This window comes from Salvelinus alpinus, chromosome 22 (genome assembly GCF_045679555.1).
Source record: "Salvelinus alpinus chromosome 22, SLU_Salpinus.1, whole genome shotgun sequence".
Taxonomy (NCBI): domain Eukaryota; kingdom Metazoa; phylum Chordata; class Actinopteri; order Salmoniformes; family Salmonidae; genus Salvelinus; species Salvelinus alpinus.
This window is the reverse complement of record NC_092107.1, coordinates 51,053,132-51,072,117: the sequence shown is the minus strand read 5'-3', so window position 1 is coordinate 51,072,117 and position 18,986 is coordinate 51,053,132. Positions and strand designations below refer to the sequence as shown.

The 18,986-nt window shown below is 45.1% G+C and overlaps 1 protein-coding gene across 2 annotated transcripts in view; it reads right to left on the bottom strand.

Moving 5' to 3' along the window:
• Positions 1-8,610: 8,610 nt before the first annotated feature.
• prdm10 (PR domain containing 10) overlaps positions 8,611-18,986 on the bottom strand; it is a 60,166-nt gene continuing 49,790 nt past the window's right edge. For both annotated transcript variants that reach the window (XM_071360265.1, XM_071360266.1), the window contains exons 22-24: positions 16,481-16,643; positions 15,827-15,921; positions 8,611-13,319 (exon numbers count right to left, since the gene is read on the bottom strand). In XM_071360265.1, coding sequence (XP_071216366.1) covers positions 13,137-13,319; positions 15,827-15,921; positions 16,481-16,643 — 441 coding nt within the window. In that variant the 3' untranslated portion in view covers positions 8,611-13,136. The remainder of the gene's footprint in view (positions 13,320-15,826; positions 15,922-16,480; positions 16,644-18,986) is intronic.

Sequence of the window (18,986 nt, the reverse complement as noted above, 5' to 3'; positions counted from 1 at the left end):
TGGGTCAGACAGCTCTATATGAGTCAGACAGCTCTACATGGGTCAGACAGCCCTACATGGGTCAGACAGCGCTACATGGGTCAGACAGCGCTATATGGGTCAGACAGCTCTATATGGGTCAGACAGCGGGTCAGACAGCGCTATATGGGTCAGACATCGCTATATGGGTCAGACAGCGCTATATGGGTCAGACAGCGCTATATGGGTCAGACAGCGCTACATGGGTCAGACAGCACTATATGGGTCAGACAGAGCTATATGGGTCAGACAGCGCTATATGGGTCAGACAGCGCTACATGGGTCAGACAGCGCTACATGGGTCAGACAGCGCTATATGGGTCAGACAGCGCTATATGGGTCAGACAGCGGGTCAGACAGCGCTATATGGGTCAGACAGCGCTATATGGGTCAGACAGCGCTATATGGGTCAGACAGCGCTACATGGGTCAGACAGCGGGTCAGACAGCGCTATATGGGTCAGACAGCGCTATATGGGTCAGACAGCGCTATATGGGTCAGACAGCGCTATATGGGTCAGACAGCGCTATATGGGTCAGACAGCTCTACATGGGTCAGACAGCTCTATATGGGTCAGACAGCTCTATATGGGTCAGACAGCGCTATATGGGTCAGACAGCTCTACATGGGTCAGACAGCTCTACATGGGTCAGACAGCTCTACATGGGTCAGACAGCTCTACATGGGTCAGACAGCTCTATATGGGTCAGACAGCGCTACATGGGTCAGACAGCGCTACATGGGTCAGACAGCTCTATATGGGTCAGACAGCGCTATATGGGTCAGACAGCGCTATATGGGTCAGACAGCTCTATATGGGTCAGACAGCGCTATATGGGTCAGACAGCGCTACATGGGTCAGACAGCGCTATATGGGTCAGACAGCGCTACATGGGTCAGACAGCGCTACATGGGTCAGACAGCGCTACATGGGTCAGACAGCGCTATATGGGTCAGACAGCGCTATATGGGTCATACAGCTCTACATGGGTCAGACAGCGCTACATGGGTCAGACAGCGCTATATGGGTCAAACAGCGCTATATGGGTCAGACAGCTCTATATGGGTCAGACAGCGCTATATGGGTCAGACAGCGCTACATGGGTCAGACAGCGCTATATGGGTCAGACAGCGCTATATGGGTCATACAGCGCTATATGGGTCAGACAGCACTATATGGGTCATACAGCGCTATATGGGTCAGACAGCGCTACATGGGTCAGACAGCGCTATATGGGTCAGACAGCTCTATATGGGTCAGACAGCTCTACATGGGTCAGACAGCTCTACATGGGTCAGACAGCTCTATATGGGTCAGACAGCGCTACATGGGTCAGACAGCGCTACATGGGTCAGACAGCGGGTCAGACAGCACTATATGGGTCAGACAGCGGGTCAGACAGCGCTACATGGGTCAGACAGCACTATATGGGTCAGACAGCGCTATATGGGTCAGACAGCGCTACATGGGTCAGACAGCGCTATATGGGTCAGACAGCGCTATATGGGTCAGACAGCGCTATATGGGTCAGACAGCGCTATATGGGTCAGACAGCGCTACATGGGTCAGACAGCGCTATATGGGTCAGACAGCGCTATATGGGTCAGACAGCGCTACATGGGTCAGACAGCGCTATATGGGTCAGACAGCGCTATATGGGTCAGACAGCGCTACATGGGTCAGACAGCACTATATGGGTCAGACAGCGGGTCAGACAGCGCTATATGGGTTAGACAGCGCTACATGGGTCAGACAGCGGGTCAGACAGCGGGTCAGACAGCGCTATATGGGTCAGACAGCGGGTCAGACAGCACTACATGGGTCAGACAGCGGGTCAGACAGCACTACATGGGTCAGACAGTGGGTCAGACAGCGCTATATGGGTGATACAGCGCTACATGGCGTGACAGTGTTATATATAGCGTGACAGTGTCATACGTGTCGTGACAGTGTCATACATGTCGTGACAGTGTCCTGACTGACTGGAGTGGACATGGAAACAGTTGTAGCCCTCTAGTCTGAGTAGTCAGTGAATTCATCATTAATGTCATCGTTATCTGGCCCTGTGGAGAACCTGGCTGTCTGGGATAACTGGGAGAAGGACTCCCCTTTGTGGTGTAAAGTGGAATCTCCAGCATCATTCTCCCAGTTGACACAATAGCTGTCCTTTTACAGCTGGAGGAAAAACTATGAGGGTCTAGTGATGAGGGGGGGTTCCACTCCACAGACAGAGGGGAGGAGGTGGGGGGGTATGAGGGTCTAGTGATGAGGGGGTGTTCCACTCCACAGACAGAGGGGAGGAGGTGGGGGGGGTATGAGGGTCTAGTGATGAGGGGGTGTTCCACTCCACAGACAGAGGGGAGGAGGTGGGGGGGTATGAGGGTCTAGTGATGAGGGGATGTTCCACTCCACAGACAGATGGGAGGAGGTGGGGGGGGGGGGGATGAGGGTCTAGTGATGAGGGGGTGTTCCACTCCACAGACAGAGGGGAGGAGGTGGGGGGGGTATGAGGGTCTAGTGATGAGGGGGTGTTCCACTCCACAAGACCTTAATTGGTGCTGGAATTCCACTTTTGTCCATGCCTTGCTACGGGGTCCTTGAATGAGCTAACGGACAGAAACGTTGGGGTCCGTCCAGACACATTATTAATAATGTACAGCCAACTTCTGCTATATGCAGAGTCCAGACAAATGAATCATGTTTCAGAATTGGGAGTGGTGGGCTGTAATGCACTTACATGGAGTTAGTACTGATTCAATTCCAGGTTTTTTCCCCCCCAGGACTGATAGTAGCACATATCCTGCCACCAAACATTATTACTGTGCCCTATAACTCTTTAACATGGCATAAAACAACATAGCTGTCAATGGCAGCCTAAAGTGGTTGTTTTTCAAAATGCTCTTTAACAGTTTAAGCTTGACACTAGACCAGCTGTAAAAAGTTCTTACAATTAAATATCTAGTTTATGAACTACAGCGCCTTCGGGAAAGTATTCAAACCCCTTGACTTTTTCCACATTTTGTTACGTTAGAGCTTCGAGTCACGCGGCTCAGGGCTCAGGGCTCAACCTGTGATGTGCTCTCCGGAGCAGGGAGATCAGTGGGGTACCGTTGTGTAGAGATCAAATGAAAAAGGAATATTCCTGGTGTTTGCGACGCCAGCCGTTTAGTGAGATGTAGAGACAGAGAGAATACCCTGTCTGTCTTGTTGAGCTGTGACACAGAGTCATAGAGAGACTGACAATACCCTGTCTGTCTTGTTGAGCTGTGACACAGAGTCATAGAGAGACTGACAATACCCTGTCTGTCTTGTTGAGCTGTGACACAGAGTCATAGAGAGACTGACAATACCCTGTCTGTCTTGTTGAGCTGTGACACAGAGTCATAGAGAGACTGACAATACCCTGTCTGTCTTGTTGAGCTGTGACACAGAGTCATGGAGAGACTGACAATACCCTGTCTGTCTTGTTGAGCTGTGACACAGAGTCATAGAGAGACTGACAATACCCTGTCTGTCTTGTTGAGCTGTGACACAGAGTCATAGAGAGACTGACAATACCCTGTCTGTCTTGTTGAGCTGTGACACAGAGTCATGGAGAGACTGACAATACCCTGTCTGTCTTGTTGAGCTGTGACACAGAGTCATAGAGAGACTGACAATACCCTGTCTGACTTGTTGAGCTGTGACACAGAGTCATAGAGAGACTGACAATACCCTGTCTGTCTTGTTGAGCTGTGACACAGAGTCATAGAGAGACTGACAATACCCTGTCTGTCTTGTTGAGCTGTGACACAGAGTCAGCTTAGGTTTGCTATTCGACGAGGGCCTATGTTCTGAACCCTCTTCGGTGCTTTAGGTGCCAAGGATATGGACACGTTGCAGCAGTGTGTCAGAAGAGAGACCCCACAATGTGACAAATGTGCTGGAGGGCATTGTCAGAGAGAGTGTACAGTTGGGATAGAGAGATAGAGGGATAGAGCACTGTGTGTCGACTGTTGGGTTCCAAAGTGCCCTGTAAGAGAGAGACAGGATGATAGAGTCCAAGTGGGTTAGAACGGTTCCTATGCTGGGGCAGTGAAGAGAGTAGAGGATAGCCCGAGGGTGAGTGAGTCCCTTTCAGCGATCACCACAGCAACACCCAATCACTGGCAGTCTCTGTCACTGAGAACAGGAAGTCATCTGAATGTAATACAAAGCCAAGTTAAACTGATCATGAACATCTCTAAGCATTATTATTATTATATATAATCTCTAATCTCTAATCATTATTAGGATGTTCCCTGGTAGGCCGTCATTGGAAGTAAGAATTTGTTCCTAACTGACTTGCCGAGTTAAATTAAAGATTGCTCCTCTTTTCTCACGCAGCAACACCGCCATCTAGCATTGTCTTATTCAAACAACACAAATGTAAAATACATCTAAGACACATGATGAATATAAAAGGATTTAATTATTCAACACAAAGGATGGACAAAGAGGAAGTACTGCAGTTCACCTGCAACAAAACGATCAGGGTTCTTCTCTGTACATACAGAGGGCTATTCTCCATAATGTTACAGCTATACCTGTAAACACACAGAGGATATTCTCTTTACTATTACAGCTATAACTGTAAACACACAGAGGATATTCTCCATAATGTTACAGCTATACCTGTAAACACACAGAGGATATTCTCCATAATGTTACAGCTATAACTGTAAACACACAGAGGATATTCTCCATAATGTTACAGCTATACCTGTAAACACACAGAGGATATTCTCTTTACTGTTACAGCTATAACTGTAAACACACAGAGGATATTCTCTTCTTTTTTTTTAAACAGTTAAATGTTACTAAATATAATCAAAAATGTAATCTACGTCATCTCCAAAAAGTAATTATTTATCATGCGAGGGCCATAAACAATGACTAGTAATCCTGCATACTCCAAGAAAGGTTCAAATCTCACCATTTTGGTAAAATAGTTAAACGTTGCTGAGGTGTAGTCACTTCTGAGGACACAAGCTCAAGTACACAGTACAAATACGATACAAATACAAAATATGTTTTTATACGCTGTATTTTCTATTCAACAGAACGATGAAGGCGTTAAATGACATTTTTCTAAATATAGTATAATCAATTTATAAAATTACTTATAAGATTTCACTTTCCTTATAACTGTAAAAAACATTGTTCTATAGCATTAGTACTGTTCTAGAACATCTACCGTTCTATATCATTAGTTCTGTTCTAGAACATCTACTGTTCTATATCATTAGTACTGTTCTAGAACATCTACCGTTCTATATCATTAGTACTGTTCTAGAACATCTACTGTTCTATATCATTAGTACTGTTCTAGAACATCTACTGTTCTATATCATTAGTACTGTTCTAGAACATCTCCGGCTATATATCATTAGTACTGTTCTAGAGCATCTACTGTTCTATATCATTAGTACTGTTCTAGAACATCTACCGTTCTATATCATTAGTACTGTTCTAGAACATCTACTGTTCTATATCATTAGTACTGTTCTAGAACATCTACTGTTCTATATCATTAGTACTGTTCTAGAACATCTCCGGCTATATATCATTAGTACTGTTCTAGAACATCTACTGTTCTATATCATTAGTACTGTTCTAGAACATCTCCGGCTATATATCATTAGTACTGTTCTAGAACATCTACCGTTCTATATCATTAGTACTGTTCTAGAACATCTACCGTTCTATATCATTAGTTCTGTTCTAGAACATCTACTGTTCTATATCATTAGTACTGTTCTAGAACATCTACCGTTCTATATCATTAGTACTGTTCTAGAACATCTACTGTTCTATATCATTAGTACTGTTCTAGAACATCTACTGTTCTATATCATTAGTACTGTTCTAGAACATCTCCGGCTATATATCATTAGTACTGTTCTAGAACATCTACTGTTCTATATCATTAGTACTGTTCTAGAACATCTACTGTTCTATATCATTAGTACTGTTCTAGAACATCTCCGGCTATATATCATTAGTACTGTTCTAGAACATCTACCGTTCTATATCATTAGTACTGTTCTAGAACATCTACCGTTCTATATCATTAGTTCTGTTCTAGAACATCTACTGTTCTATATCATTAGTACTGTTCTAGAACATCTACTGTTCTATATCATTAGTACTGTTCTAGAACATCTCTGGCTATATATCATTAGTACTGTTCTAGAACATCTACTGTTCTATATCATTAGTACTGTTCTAGAACATCTACTGTTCTATATCATTAGTACTGTTCTAGAACATCTCTGGCTATATATCATTAGTACTGTTCCAGAACATCTATTGTTCTATATCATTAGTTACAGTGGGTTGCGAAAATATTCACCCCCTTGGCATTTTTCCTATTTTGTTGCCTTACAACCTGGAATTAAAATGGACTTGTATAATTTGATTTACACAAAATGCCTGCCACTTTGAAGATGCAAAGTTTGTGAAACAAACAAGAAATAAGAAAAAAAAAAAAAGAAATCTTGAGCGTGCCTAACTATTCACCCCCCCAAGTCAATACTTTGTAGAGCCACCTTTTGCTGCAATTACAGCTACAAATCTCTTGGGATATGTCTCTATAAGCTTGGCACATCTAGCCACTGGGATTTTTGCCCATTCTTCAAGACAAAACTGCTCCAGCTCCTTCAAGTTGGATGGGTTCTGCTGGTGTACAGCAATCTTTAAGTCATACCACAGATTCTCAATTGGATTGAGGTCTGGACTTTGACTAGGCCATACCAAGACATTTAAATGTTTCCCCTTAAACCACTCAAGTGTTGCTTTAGCAGTTTGCTTAGGGTCATTGTCCTGCTCGAAGGTGAACCTCCGTCCCAGTCTCAAATCTCTGGAAGACTGAAACAGGTTTCCCTCAAGAATTTCCCTGTATTTAGCGCCATCCATCATTCCTTCAATTCTGATCAGTTTCCCAGTCCCTGCCGATGAAAAACATTCCCACAGCATGATGCTGCCACCACCATGCTTCACTGTGGGGATGGTGTTCTCGGGGTGATGAGAGGTGTTGGGTTTGCGCCAGACATAAAGTTTTCCTTGATGGCCAAAAAGCTCAATTTTAGTCTCATCTGACCAGAGAACCTTCTTCCATATGTTTGGGGAGTCTCCCACATGCCTTTTGGAGAACACCAAACGTGTTTGCTTAGTTTTTTCTTTAAGCAATGGCTTTTTTCTGGCCACTCTTCCCTAAAGCTCTGTGGAGTGTACAGCTTAAAGTGGTCCTATGGACAGATACTCCAATCTCTACTATGGAGCTTTGCAGCTCCTTCAGGGTTATCTTTGGTCTCTTTGTTCCCGCTCTGATTAATGCCCTCCTTGCCTGGTCTGTGAGTTTTGGTGGGCGGCCCTCTCTTGGCAGGTTTGTGTGGTGCCATATTCTTTCCATTTTTTATTAATATATTAAATGGTGCTCTGTGGGATGTTCAAAGTTTCTGATATTTTTTTATAACCCTGATCTGTACTTCTCCACAACTTTGTTCCTGACCTGTTTGGAGAGCTCCTTGGTCTTCATTGTGCCGCTTGCTTGGTGGTGCTGCAGACTCTGGTGCCTTTCAGAACAGGTGTATATATACTGAGATCATGTGATAGATCATGTGACACTTAGATTGCACACAGGTGGACTTTATAAAACGAATTATGTGACTTCTGAAGATAATTGGTTGCACCAGATCATATTTCGCGGCTTCATAGCAAAGAGGGTGAATACATATGCACGTACCACTTTATTTCATTATTATAATTTTTTCATTATTTTTTTCATTTCACTTCACCAATTAGGACTATTTTGTTTATGTCCATTACATGAAATCCAAATAAAAATCTATTTAAATTGCTGGTTGTAATGCAACAAAATAGGAAAAACGCCAAGGGGGATGAATACTTTTGCAAGGCACTGTATTTGTATATTTAGTGTTAAGAGAAAATTTGCTTATTTTCTAAAGGTCTCTCGATCAAAACGTTTGCTCCCATTAAATCTATGATTTTTTTTTATTAATGGCTATACTTCGATGTACGAATGCGTTACAGCGATGAAACCACTCTCCTGCTGTAGAGGCTGTGACCAGGGCTTCAGCAAGGAGTTGATGGACAGTCGGAAGAGCAAATCAAATGGTAGGAGGACCAACCCAGCTTCAAGTGGTGTCATATTTCACATCCTGTTTCATTACGGGCAAAAAGAGACATACTCCTGTGTCCGTGGGAATCATGGCTATTGCTCAATGCAAGCCATTTCGATCTATGGTGTTCACATATGGATTTATAAGCAACAAAATGTCGGTCGGAAACTGTTTACGTACCACAACCACGTTGGTCACCAAAACAAAGGAATTTACATCTGAGGTTTTAAAATTACAGTAATAACTGTACACAGATGCTATTCTCTTAAATTACAGAAATAACTGTACACAGAGGATGTTCTCTTAAATTACAGCAATAACTGTACACAGAGGATGTTCTCTTAAATTACAGCAATAACTGTACACAGAGGCTATTCTCTTTAATATTACAGCAATAACCATACACATAAGAGTTAGGACTCTACTCTCTGCAATATTACAGCCATATTTTATTACAATATTACAGCCATATCTTACATTGTACAAATCCATCCTCTTCCCAGACAGACTGATGCTGTTGATTCATATATATATATAATGAAATAATGAGACATCAAGGTGTTTTTCCCTTTATGGGTGTTGGAAGAGTTGAGAAACATCGCCCCCGCCTGGTCAACAGACAGCATTACGCCACCAGAGAGAAGTGGTCCAATGTTCAGGGTCGTAAGATTCATTAGCGCAAACCCTTTTCAAAAAAAAAATTGCAAATCTTTTTGCAAATTTGGATTTCTTATTGGACAAGTCCGGGTACAACCCCTCCCTGTTTCAGTCAGTTTTCTTACATTTGGCGCTTAATGAATAGGACCCAGCTGTGTTGGGATTGGCAGGTTGTGATGAGCTCAGGAGAGACAAGTCCTGTTGTTAATATTCACATCGACATATAATAAATTAAATTATTGACATAATGTTTGAGATGATGTCGATGTGTTTCTTTCAGTGGGCTGAAACGCAACAGGATTCCCTCAACGTTTCCTGTTCCAATTGGAACTATTTCCTCAACGTTTCCTGTTCCAATTGGAACAGGAGAATCTGACTCCAGATCAGTGGAACCTTTGGAACCCACTGAAGATTCTAGAACAGCCAGTGAATATTCTAGACGAGAGAAGGAAGGGAATCCTGGGATATTGTTCAGGTTAGGAATGTAAACAAACACTATTCCATTTCCTGTTCAAAATGGCAATAACTTCACAAAGACATCGCTCTGTCTTAATAAGTGGGGCTGTATCCCAAATGTTACATATGGGCCCTGGTCAAAAGTTGTGCACTAAATCGGGTGGGATTTGGAACACACTCTTGTCAGTTACTGATGCAACCCAACTTGATACATATTCCATACTGCATTTCACTCCAGTAGCATGTCCCCCTGTGTATGTTTTGAGGATTTATTATTTATTATAAACTGGGTGGTTTGAGCACTGAATGCTGATTGGCTAAAAGCCGTGGTATATCAGACCGTATACCAAGGGTATAACAAAAAACAAAAAAATATATTTGTACTGTTCTAATTACATTTTGTAACTTGTTTACAATAGAAATAAGGCCAGAGGAGGTGTGGTATACGGCCAATACACCACGGCGTCATGGCTGTACCCAGGCACAGCGCCATGCGTCACGCTTAGGAACAGCCCTTAGCCGTGGTATATTGGCCATATATCACACCTCCTCTGGTCTTATTGCTAAAGCAATTAATGAAAGAATATGATATGAACAAGATGATCAATGGAGGTATCAACCTGCCTTTCTGACACAAGGCAATGGCACCCTATTCCCAATGTGCTCTGGTCTAAAGTAGTGCACTGTCTAGGGAATAGGGCTCTGGTCTAAAGTAGTGCACTGCCTGGGGAATAGGGCTCTGGTCTAAAGTAGTGCACTGCCTGGGGAATAGGGCTCTGGTCTAAAGTAGTGCACTGTCTAGGGAATAGGGCTCTGGTCTAAAGTAGTGCACTGTCTAGGGAATAGGGCTCTGGTCTAAAGTAGTGCACTGTCTAGGGAATAGGGCTCTGGTCTAAAGTAGTGCACTGCCTGGGGAATAGGGCTCTGGTCTAAAGTAGTGCACTGTCTAGGGAATAGGGCTCTGGTCTAAAGTAGTGCACTGTCTAGGGAATAGGGCTCTGGTCTAAAGTAGTGCACTGTCTAGGGAATAGGGCTCTGGTCTAAAGTAGTGCACTGTCTAGGGAATAGGGCTCTGGTCTAAAGTAGTGCACTGCCTAGGGAATAGGGCTCTGGTCTAAAGTAGTGCACTGCCTGGGGAATAGGGCTCTGGTCTAAAGTAGTGCACTGTCTAGGGAATAGGGCTCTGGTCTAAAGTAGTGCACTGTCTAGGGAATAGGGCTCTGGTCTAAAGTAGTGCACTGTCTAGGGAATAGGGCTCTGGTCTAAAGTAGTGCACTGTCTAGGGAATAGGGCTCTGGTCTAAAGTAGTGCACTGTCTAGGGAATAGGGCTCTGGTCTAAAGTAGTGCACTGTCTAGGGAATAGGGCTCTGGTCTAAAGTAGTGCACTGTCTAGGGAATAGGGCTCTGGTCTAAAGTAGTGCACTGTCTAGGGAATAGGGTGCCATTTAAAGGAAAACTCCAACCAGAAACCCCTGTTTTGGTACTGGTTTCATTAGTCCACTGTGCCAAAATGTTTTTGCATGTCAGCAATCAAGTTTTCAAGATATAGGACTTTCAAGATACAGAAATACAGGCAGAATGCTGCGTTCTGTTGAATAGCAACTGGAGGGAGGAAGACATCCTCAGTATAATACAGGCAGAATCATGTCAGCAATGGTACAATATTTTAACTAGACCTAGAATAATGTGTTGAGAACCATGTTAGGTGGTCAAAGATATTGTAACCTGGGGGGTGTTATGGAGAGGTAAGGAGAGGTAAGGGGGGTAAGGAGAGGTAAGGAGAGGTAAGGGGGGGATAAGGAGGGGTGTTATGGAGAGGTAAGGGAGTAAGGAGAGGTAAGGAGAGGTAAGGGGGGTAAGGAGAAGTATGGAGGGGTAAGGAGAGGTAAGGAGGGGTAAGGAGGGAGGTAAGGAGAGGTATGGAGGGGTATGGAGAGATATGGAGGGGTAAGGAGAGGTAAGGAGGGGTAAGGAGAGGTAAGGAGGGGTAAGGAGGGGGGTAAGGAGAGGTATGGAGGGGTAAGGAGAGGTAAGGAGGAGTAAGGAGAGGTAAGGAGGGGTAAGGAGAGGTAAGGAGAGGTAAGGAGGGGGGTAAGGAGAGGTAAGGAGGGGGGTAAGGAGAGGTATGGAGGGGTATGGAGAGATATGGAGGGGTAAGGAGGGGTATGGGGGGGGTAAGGAGAGGTATGGGGGGGGGTAAGGAGAGGTAAGGAGGGGTATGGGGGGGTAAGGAGAGGTAAGGAGGGGTATGGGGGGGGGGTAAGGAGAGGTAAGGAGGGGTATGGGGGGGTAAAGAGAGGTAAGGAGGGGTATGGGGGGGGGGGTAAGGAGAGGTAAGGAGGGGTATGGGGGGGGGGTAAGGAGAGGTAAGGAGGGGTATGGGGGGGTAAAGAGAGGTAAGGAGGGGTATGGGGGGGTAAGGAGGGGTATGGGGGGGTAAGGAGAGGTAAGGGAGTAAGGAGAGGTAAGGAGAGGTAAGGGAGTAAGGAGAGGTAAGGGAGTAAGGAGAGGTAAGGAGGTGTTATGGAGGGGTAAGGGGGGTGTTATGGAGGGTAAGGAGAGGTAAGGAGGTGTTATGGAGAGGTAAGGGGGGTAAGGGAGTAAGGAGAGGTAAGGAGGTGTTATGGAGGGTAAGGAGAGGTAAGGAGGTGTTATGGAGGGGTAAGGGGGGTGTTATGGAGGGTAAGGAGAGGTAAGGAGGTGTTATGGAGAGGTAAGGGGGGTAAGGGAGTAAGGAGAGGTAAGGAGGTGTTATGGAGAGGTAAGGGGGGTGCATGAACAGCTGAACAAAACCCTGCCGAACAACAAACAAACCAAAACTTCACCAAATATTGTCATAATATATGTGCAAACCGTTTGGACTGGGAAGCATGCGATAGGCTTAAAAGGTAAGGGGGGGGTGGGGTCTCTCACCAAGTCTCTCTCACAACTTCTGTCTGAAGTGTCAGTCACTCAAAAGGTCTCAGAAACAGAGCTATCGAAGCTCTCCAGTGTGTTTCAGTTTATACATACATACACACAAATATATATATATACACACACACACAGTACATATAGCTAACTGTATGACCGTGTTTGTACTATGTTCTACTCCAAAAAGTACACATTTCCTTCCACGTCTTGAATGAGCTGCTCTTCTCTTCTTGACAGTTCTGGCAGCTTCTCGTTCAGTTCAACCAACTCACCGAAACAGACAACGGGCAGTACTGCTCTAAAAACCCCCGTTCCTCTGAGCCAAGAACCAGGTCTGTGAGTGTACTTTATGCGTGTGTGTGTGTGTGTGTGTGTGTGCGTTGGTGTTGGTGTGTGTGTGTGTGCGTTGGTGTGTGTGTTTGTGCGTGTGCGTGTGTGTGCGTGTGCGTGTGTGTGTGTGTGTGTGCGTTGGTGTGTGTGTGTGTGTGTGTGTGTGTGTGTGTGTGTGTGTTTGTGTGTGTGTGTGTGTGTGTGTGTTGTGTGTGTGTGTTTGTGCGTGTGTGTGTGTGTGTGTGCGTTGGTGGGTGTGTGTGTTCATTGTGCGTGTCTATGGGGCGGGGCTGCATGCAGACAGGTCCGTGACCAGTCCTTACATCTCCAAAGAGTAATTTAACTATGTACAGTTGTTCCTAGATCAGTCCTTACGAGCTGTAGGATAGTTGAGCCTCATACTGGGCTCACGTGGAGAAGTCAATGTCAAAGTGAGTTCCCTGGTTAAACAGCTGTCCCTAGGTCAGTCGTTAGAGTTCACTTCAGCAGGGTTTAGGGCTGTGAGAAGTAGTTAACAGCTGTCCCTAGGTCAGTCGTTAAGAGTTCACTTCAGCCGGGTTTAGGGCTGTGAGAAGTAGTTAACAGCTGCTGCTAGAGGTCAAGGTTTGGTGATGTGCAGTTCGCTGGCCCCGGTGCCGTTGGTAGTGGTGGTGATGATGTACTGTGTGGTGGGCTGCTGGGAGGAGGTCTGGCCGTCCAGGTGGGTCTGGGCCGAGCTCTGGGAGCCGCTGGCCTGCTTCGGTTCCAACTCAGACTGGCCCTCCGAAATCACATAGTGGGTCTGGAATAAGATGGTACAACAGTTAGATTACACAGACCACCAACACCATTCGAAAACATCACACCTGGGGGAAAACACCATTCTAAACAGAGCACCTGGGAAAACACCATTCTAAACAGCACACCTGGGAAAACACCATTCTAAACAGAGCACCTGGGAAAACACCATTCTAAAACAGAGCACCTGGGAAAACACCATTCTAAACAGCACACCTGGGAAAACACCATTCTAAACAGAGCACCTGGGAAAACACCATTCTAAAACATCACACCTGGGAAAACACCATTCTAAAACATCACACCTGGGAAAACACCATTCTAAACAGAGCACCTGGGAAAACACCATTCTAAACAGAGCACCTGGGAAAACACCATTCTAAACAGAGCACCTGGGAAAACACCATTCTAAACAGAGCACCTGGGAAAACACCATTCTAAACAGCACACCTGGGAAAACACCATTCTAAACATCACACCTGGGAAAACACCATTCTAAACAGAGCACCTGGGAAAACACCATTCTAAAACATCACACCTGGGAAAACACCATTCTAAAACATCACACCTGGGAAAACACCATTCTAAAACATCACACCTGGGAAAACACCATTCTAAAACATCACACACCTGACAGCTGTTCCATATGTGACAGAAACGTGATATGTGGTTGCCCCCCCGAGCCACCTTAAGACGTAAGCCTCTCTGGCTAAGAGCATGTGCTAAAGATCACTACTCTAAAGATTACTCTAAAGATCACTCTAAAGATCACTCTAAAGATCACTCTAAAGATCACTCTAAAGATCACTCTAAAGATCACTCTAAAGATTACTCTAAAGATTACTCTAAAGATCACTCTAAAGATCACTCTAAAGATCACTCTAAAGATTACTCTAAAGATTACTCTAAAGATTACTCTAAAGATTACTCTAAAGATTACTCTAAAGATCACTCTAAAGATCACTCTAAAGATCACTCTAAAGATCACTCTAAAGATTACTCTAAAGATCACTCTAAAGATCACTCTAAAGATTACTCTAAAGATCACTCTAAAGATCACTCTAAAGATTACTCTAAAGATCACTCTAAAGATCACTCTAAAGATCACTCTAAAGATCACTCTAAAGATCACTCTAAAGATCACTCAAAATGTAAAGAAATGTAGATGAAAATCTCTGTCAGAAACATAGACAGTTATGCTGCATTGGCCTATAAGCTATGAGTTCCATGGACTAGTTTCTTTAGCTACCCGACGGATCCCGGTGGATCAATACGGCAGGAGGCTGGTGATCTCACATTACTTGACTTTCGACTTTAAGATGATCGTTTTTAATTCACATTTTTAGGATTAATCCACCTGACAATGACTTTTTTGAAACTAAAACGTTATTATTGAAAATGAAAACTGTTCCACGAAAATGTGCACACAATACTTACGGTCCCATAAAACGGGGGGGGACTATGTACAAGAAGTGCTGTAATTTCTAAACGGTCCACCCAATATGGATGAAAATACCCCTGAAATTAAAGCTCACCGTCCACACTTTAACCTCACTGTATCATTTCAACAAAAAATGGTATCACTCTCCCAATACCTTTTGGAGCTCACTGTAGCTTAGAGTTAGCATAAGGTGCATTGGAATTAGCTTGTCTGACGCCAACTAGGCAGAGTTCCTCTTTAGGACAATTGGAAAGGTCCCAAACATGCAGCTAGCCAGGTGGGCTAGCCAGGTGTGGGCTAGCCAGGTGAGCTACAGCTAGGTGTGGGCTAGCCAGGTGAGCTACAGCTAGGTGTGGGCTAGCCAGGTGAGCTACAGCTAGGTGTGGGCTAGCCAGGTGAGCTACAGCTAGGTGTGGGCTAGCCAGGTGAGCTACAGCTAGGTGTGGGCTAGCCAGGTGAGCTACAGCTAGGTGTGGGCTAGCCAGGTGAGCTACAGCTAGGTGTGGGCTAGCCAGGTGAGCTACAGCTAGGTGTGGGCTAGCCAGGTGAGCTACAGCTAGGTGTGGGCTAGCCAGGTGAGCTACAGCTAGGTGTGGGCTAGCCAGGTGAGCTACCGCTAGGTGTGGGCTAGCCAGGTGAGCTACAGCTAGGTGTGGGCTAGCCAGGTGAGCTACAGCTAGGTGTGGGCTAGCCAGGTGAGCTACAGCTAGGTAAAGCATACCCACTGAGAACCACACCGTTTATTGACAACCAAGAGAAGTAGCAACTAGCTAGCTCTCTCATTCTTTTAACATTTTTATCTTTATTTAACTCGGCAAGTCAGTTAAGAACAAATTCTTATTTTCAATGCCGATCTACCGGGGAACAGTGGGTTAACTGCCTTGTTCAGGGGGCAGAAAGACATATTTTACCTTGTCAGCTCGGGGGATTTGATCTTGCAACCTTTCAGTTACTAGTCACTAGGCTACCTGCTGGTTACTAGTCCAACGCTCTAACCACTAGGCTACCTGCTGGTTACTAGTCCAACGCTCTAACCACTAGGCCACCTACCGCCCCATCTCATAACTCACCGTCTTGACCCCACTGTTGACCCCTGTGACAGGAGTGCTGGCCTCAGCGATCACGTACTGGGTATGAGGTAACGTCATCATCTGTATCTCAGAGGCTAGAGAGAGAGAGGAGAGAGAGGGAGAAGGAGTGAGAGAGAGGGAGAGAGACAGAGAGAGAGAGATACAGGAGAGAGAGACAGAGGAGAGAGAGGAGAGAGAGAGAGAGACAGAAGGAGTGAGACAGAGAGAGAGATACAGGAGAGAGAGAGAAGGAGTGAGACAGAGAGAGAGATACAGGAGAGAGAGAGAAGGAGTGAGACAGAGAGAGAGAGAGAGAGAGAGAGAAGGAGTGAGACAAAGAGAGAGAGGAGTGAGACAGAGAGAGAGAGAGAGAGAGAGAGAGAGAGAAGGAGTGAGACAAAGAGAGAGAGAAGGAGTGAGACAGAGAGAGAAAGAGAGAGAGAAAGGGAGACAGTCAGTATTGTGATGTCATTATGGGGTATTATGTGTAGATTGATGAGGGGGAAAAACAATTTAATCAATTTTAGAATAAGGCTGTAACGTATCAAAATGTGGAAAAAGTCAAGGGGTCTGAATACTTTCCGAAGGCACTGTATGTCATATGTTTTTAAAATCTAGTGCATGCGGAGCCCAGCCCAATCCAGAGGTACTCACGGTATCCTCGGTAGTTCCAGTTGCCGGGGATGTAGGCGTGCTGTACAGAGCCCTGCTGATTGGATGACGCCTGGAGGGCGTGACTCTGGGCCAGGGTCACAGGGGTCAGCTGGGCGGGGCTTAACTCCTGGGCCACCTGGGAGGAAGGGCTTAGAGGCTGACCCTGCAGGAACAACAGAGGACGATTGGTTGATTGTTGGATTGATACAGACCTTGTTGAATGTACTATGTAACTCCGGATAAGAGCTTCTGCTGAATGACCAAAATGTCAAATGTAAATTCAGTATTTAATTTAAAACATAGTACAGGTTCAGAGTACAGTACGGAGTTAGTACCCCCTAGTAAGAAGTTAGTACCCCTAGTAAGGAGTTAGAACCCCTAGTAAGGAGTTAGAACCCCTAGTAAGGAGTTAGAACCCCTAGTAAGGAGTTAGTACCCCTAGTAAGGCGTTAGAACCCCTAGTAAGGAGTTAGAACCCCTAGTAAGGAGTTAGTACCCCTAGTAAGGAGTTAGAACCCCTAGTAAGGAGTTAGAACCCCTAGTAAGGAGTTAGAACCCCTAGTAAGGAGTTAGAACCCCTAGTAAGGAGTTAGAACCCCTAGTAAGGAGTTAGAACCCCTAGTAAGGAGTTAGAACCCCTAGTAAGGAGTTAGAACCCCTAGTAAGGTGTTAGTACCCCTAGTAAGGAGTTAGTACCCCTAGTAAGGAGTTAGTACCCCCTAGTAAGGAGTTAGTACACCCTAGTAAGGAGTTAGTACCCCCTAGTAAGGAGTTAGTAGCCCTAGTAAGGAGTTAGAACCCCCTAGTAAGGAGTTAGAACCCCTAGTAAGGAGTTAGTACCCCTAGTAAGGAGTTAGAACCCCCTAGTAAGGAGTTAGAACCCCCTAGTAAGGAGTTAGAACCCCTAGTAAGGAGTTAGTACCCCCTAGTAAGGAGGCAGTACCCCTAGTAAGGAGTTAGAACCCCTAGTAAGGAGTTAGAACCCCTAGTAAGGAGTTAGTACCCCTAGTAAGGAGTTAGTACCCCCTAGTAAGGAGTTAGTAGCCCTAGTAAGGAGTTAGAACCCCCTAGTAAGGAGTTAGAACCCCTAGTAAGGAGTTAGTACCCCTAGTAAGGAGTTAGAACCCCTAGTAAGGAGTTAGTACCCCTAGTAAGGAGTTAGTACCCCCTAGTAAGGAGTTAGTACCCCCTAGTAAGGAGTTAGTACCCCCTAGTAAGGAGTTAGAACCCCCTAGTAAGGAGTTAGAACCCCCTAGTAAGGAGTTAGAACCCCTAGTAAGGAGTTAGAACCCCCTAGTAAGGAGTTAGAACCCCTAGTAAGGAGTTAGAACCCCTAGTAAGGAGTTAGAACCCCTAGTAAGGAGTTAGAACCCCTAGTAAGGAGTTAGTACTCCCTAGTAAGGAGTTAGAACCCCTAGTAAGGAGTTAGTACCCCCTAGTAAGGAGTTAGAACCCCCTAGTAAGGAGTTCGAACCCCTAGTAAGGAGTTAGAACCCCTAGTAAGGAGTTAGAACCCCTAGTAAGGAGTTAGAACCCCTAGTAAGGAGTTAGTACTCCCTAGTAAGGAGTTAGTGCTCCCTAGTAAGGAGTTAGTACTCCCTAGTAAGGAGTTAGAACCCCTAGTAAGGAGTTAGTACCCCCTAGTAAGGAGTTAGTACCCCCTAGTAAGGAGTTAGTACCCCCTAGTAAGGAGTTAGTACCCCCTAGTAAGGAGTTAGAACCCCTAGTAAGGAGTTAGAACCCCTAGTAAGGAGTTAGTACCCCTAGTAAGGAGTTAGTACCCCTAGTAAGGAGTTAGAACCCCTAGTAAGGAGTTAGAACCCCTAGTAAGGAGTTAGAACCCCTAGTAAGGAGTTAGTACCCCTAGTAAGGAGTTAGTACCCCTAGTAAGGAGTTAGAACCCCTAGTAAGGAGTTAGAACCCCTAGTAAGGAGTTAGAACCCCTAGTAAGGAGTTAGTACTCCCTAGTAAGGAGTTAGAACCCCTAGTAAGGAGTTAGAACCCCTAGTAAGGAGTTAGAACCCCTAGTAAGGAGTTAGTACCCCTAGTAAGGAGTTAGAACCCCTAGTAAGGAGTTAGAACCCCTAGTAAGGAGTTAGAACCCCTAGTAAGGAGTTAGTACCCCTAGTAAGGAGTTAGAACCCCTAGTAAGGAGTTAGAACCCCCTAGTAAGGAGTTAGAACCCCTAGTAAGGAGTTAGAACCCCCTAGTAAGGAGTTAGAACCCCTAGTAAGGAGTTAGTACCCCTAGTAAGGAGTTAGAACCCCTAGTAAGGAGTTAGTACCCCCTAGTAAGGAGGCAGTACCCCTAGTAAGGAGTTAGAACCCCTAGTAAGGAGTTAGAACCCCTAGTAAGGAGTTAGAACCCCTAGTAAGGAGTTAGTACCCCTAGTAAGGAGTTAGTACCCCTAGTAAGGAGTTAGTACCCCTAGTAAGGAGTTAGTACCCCCTAGTAAGGAGTTAGTAGCCCTAGTAAGGAGTTAGAACCCCCTAGTAAGGAGTTAGAA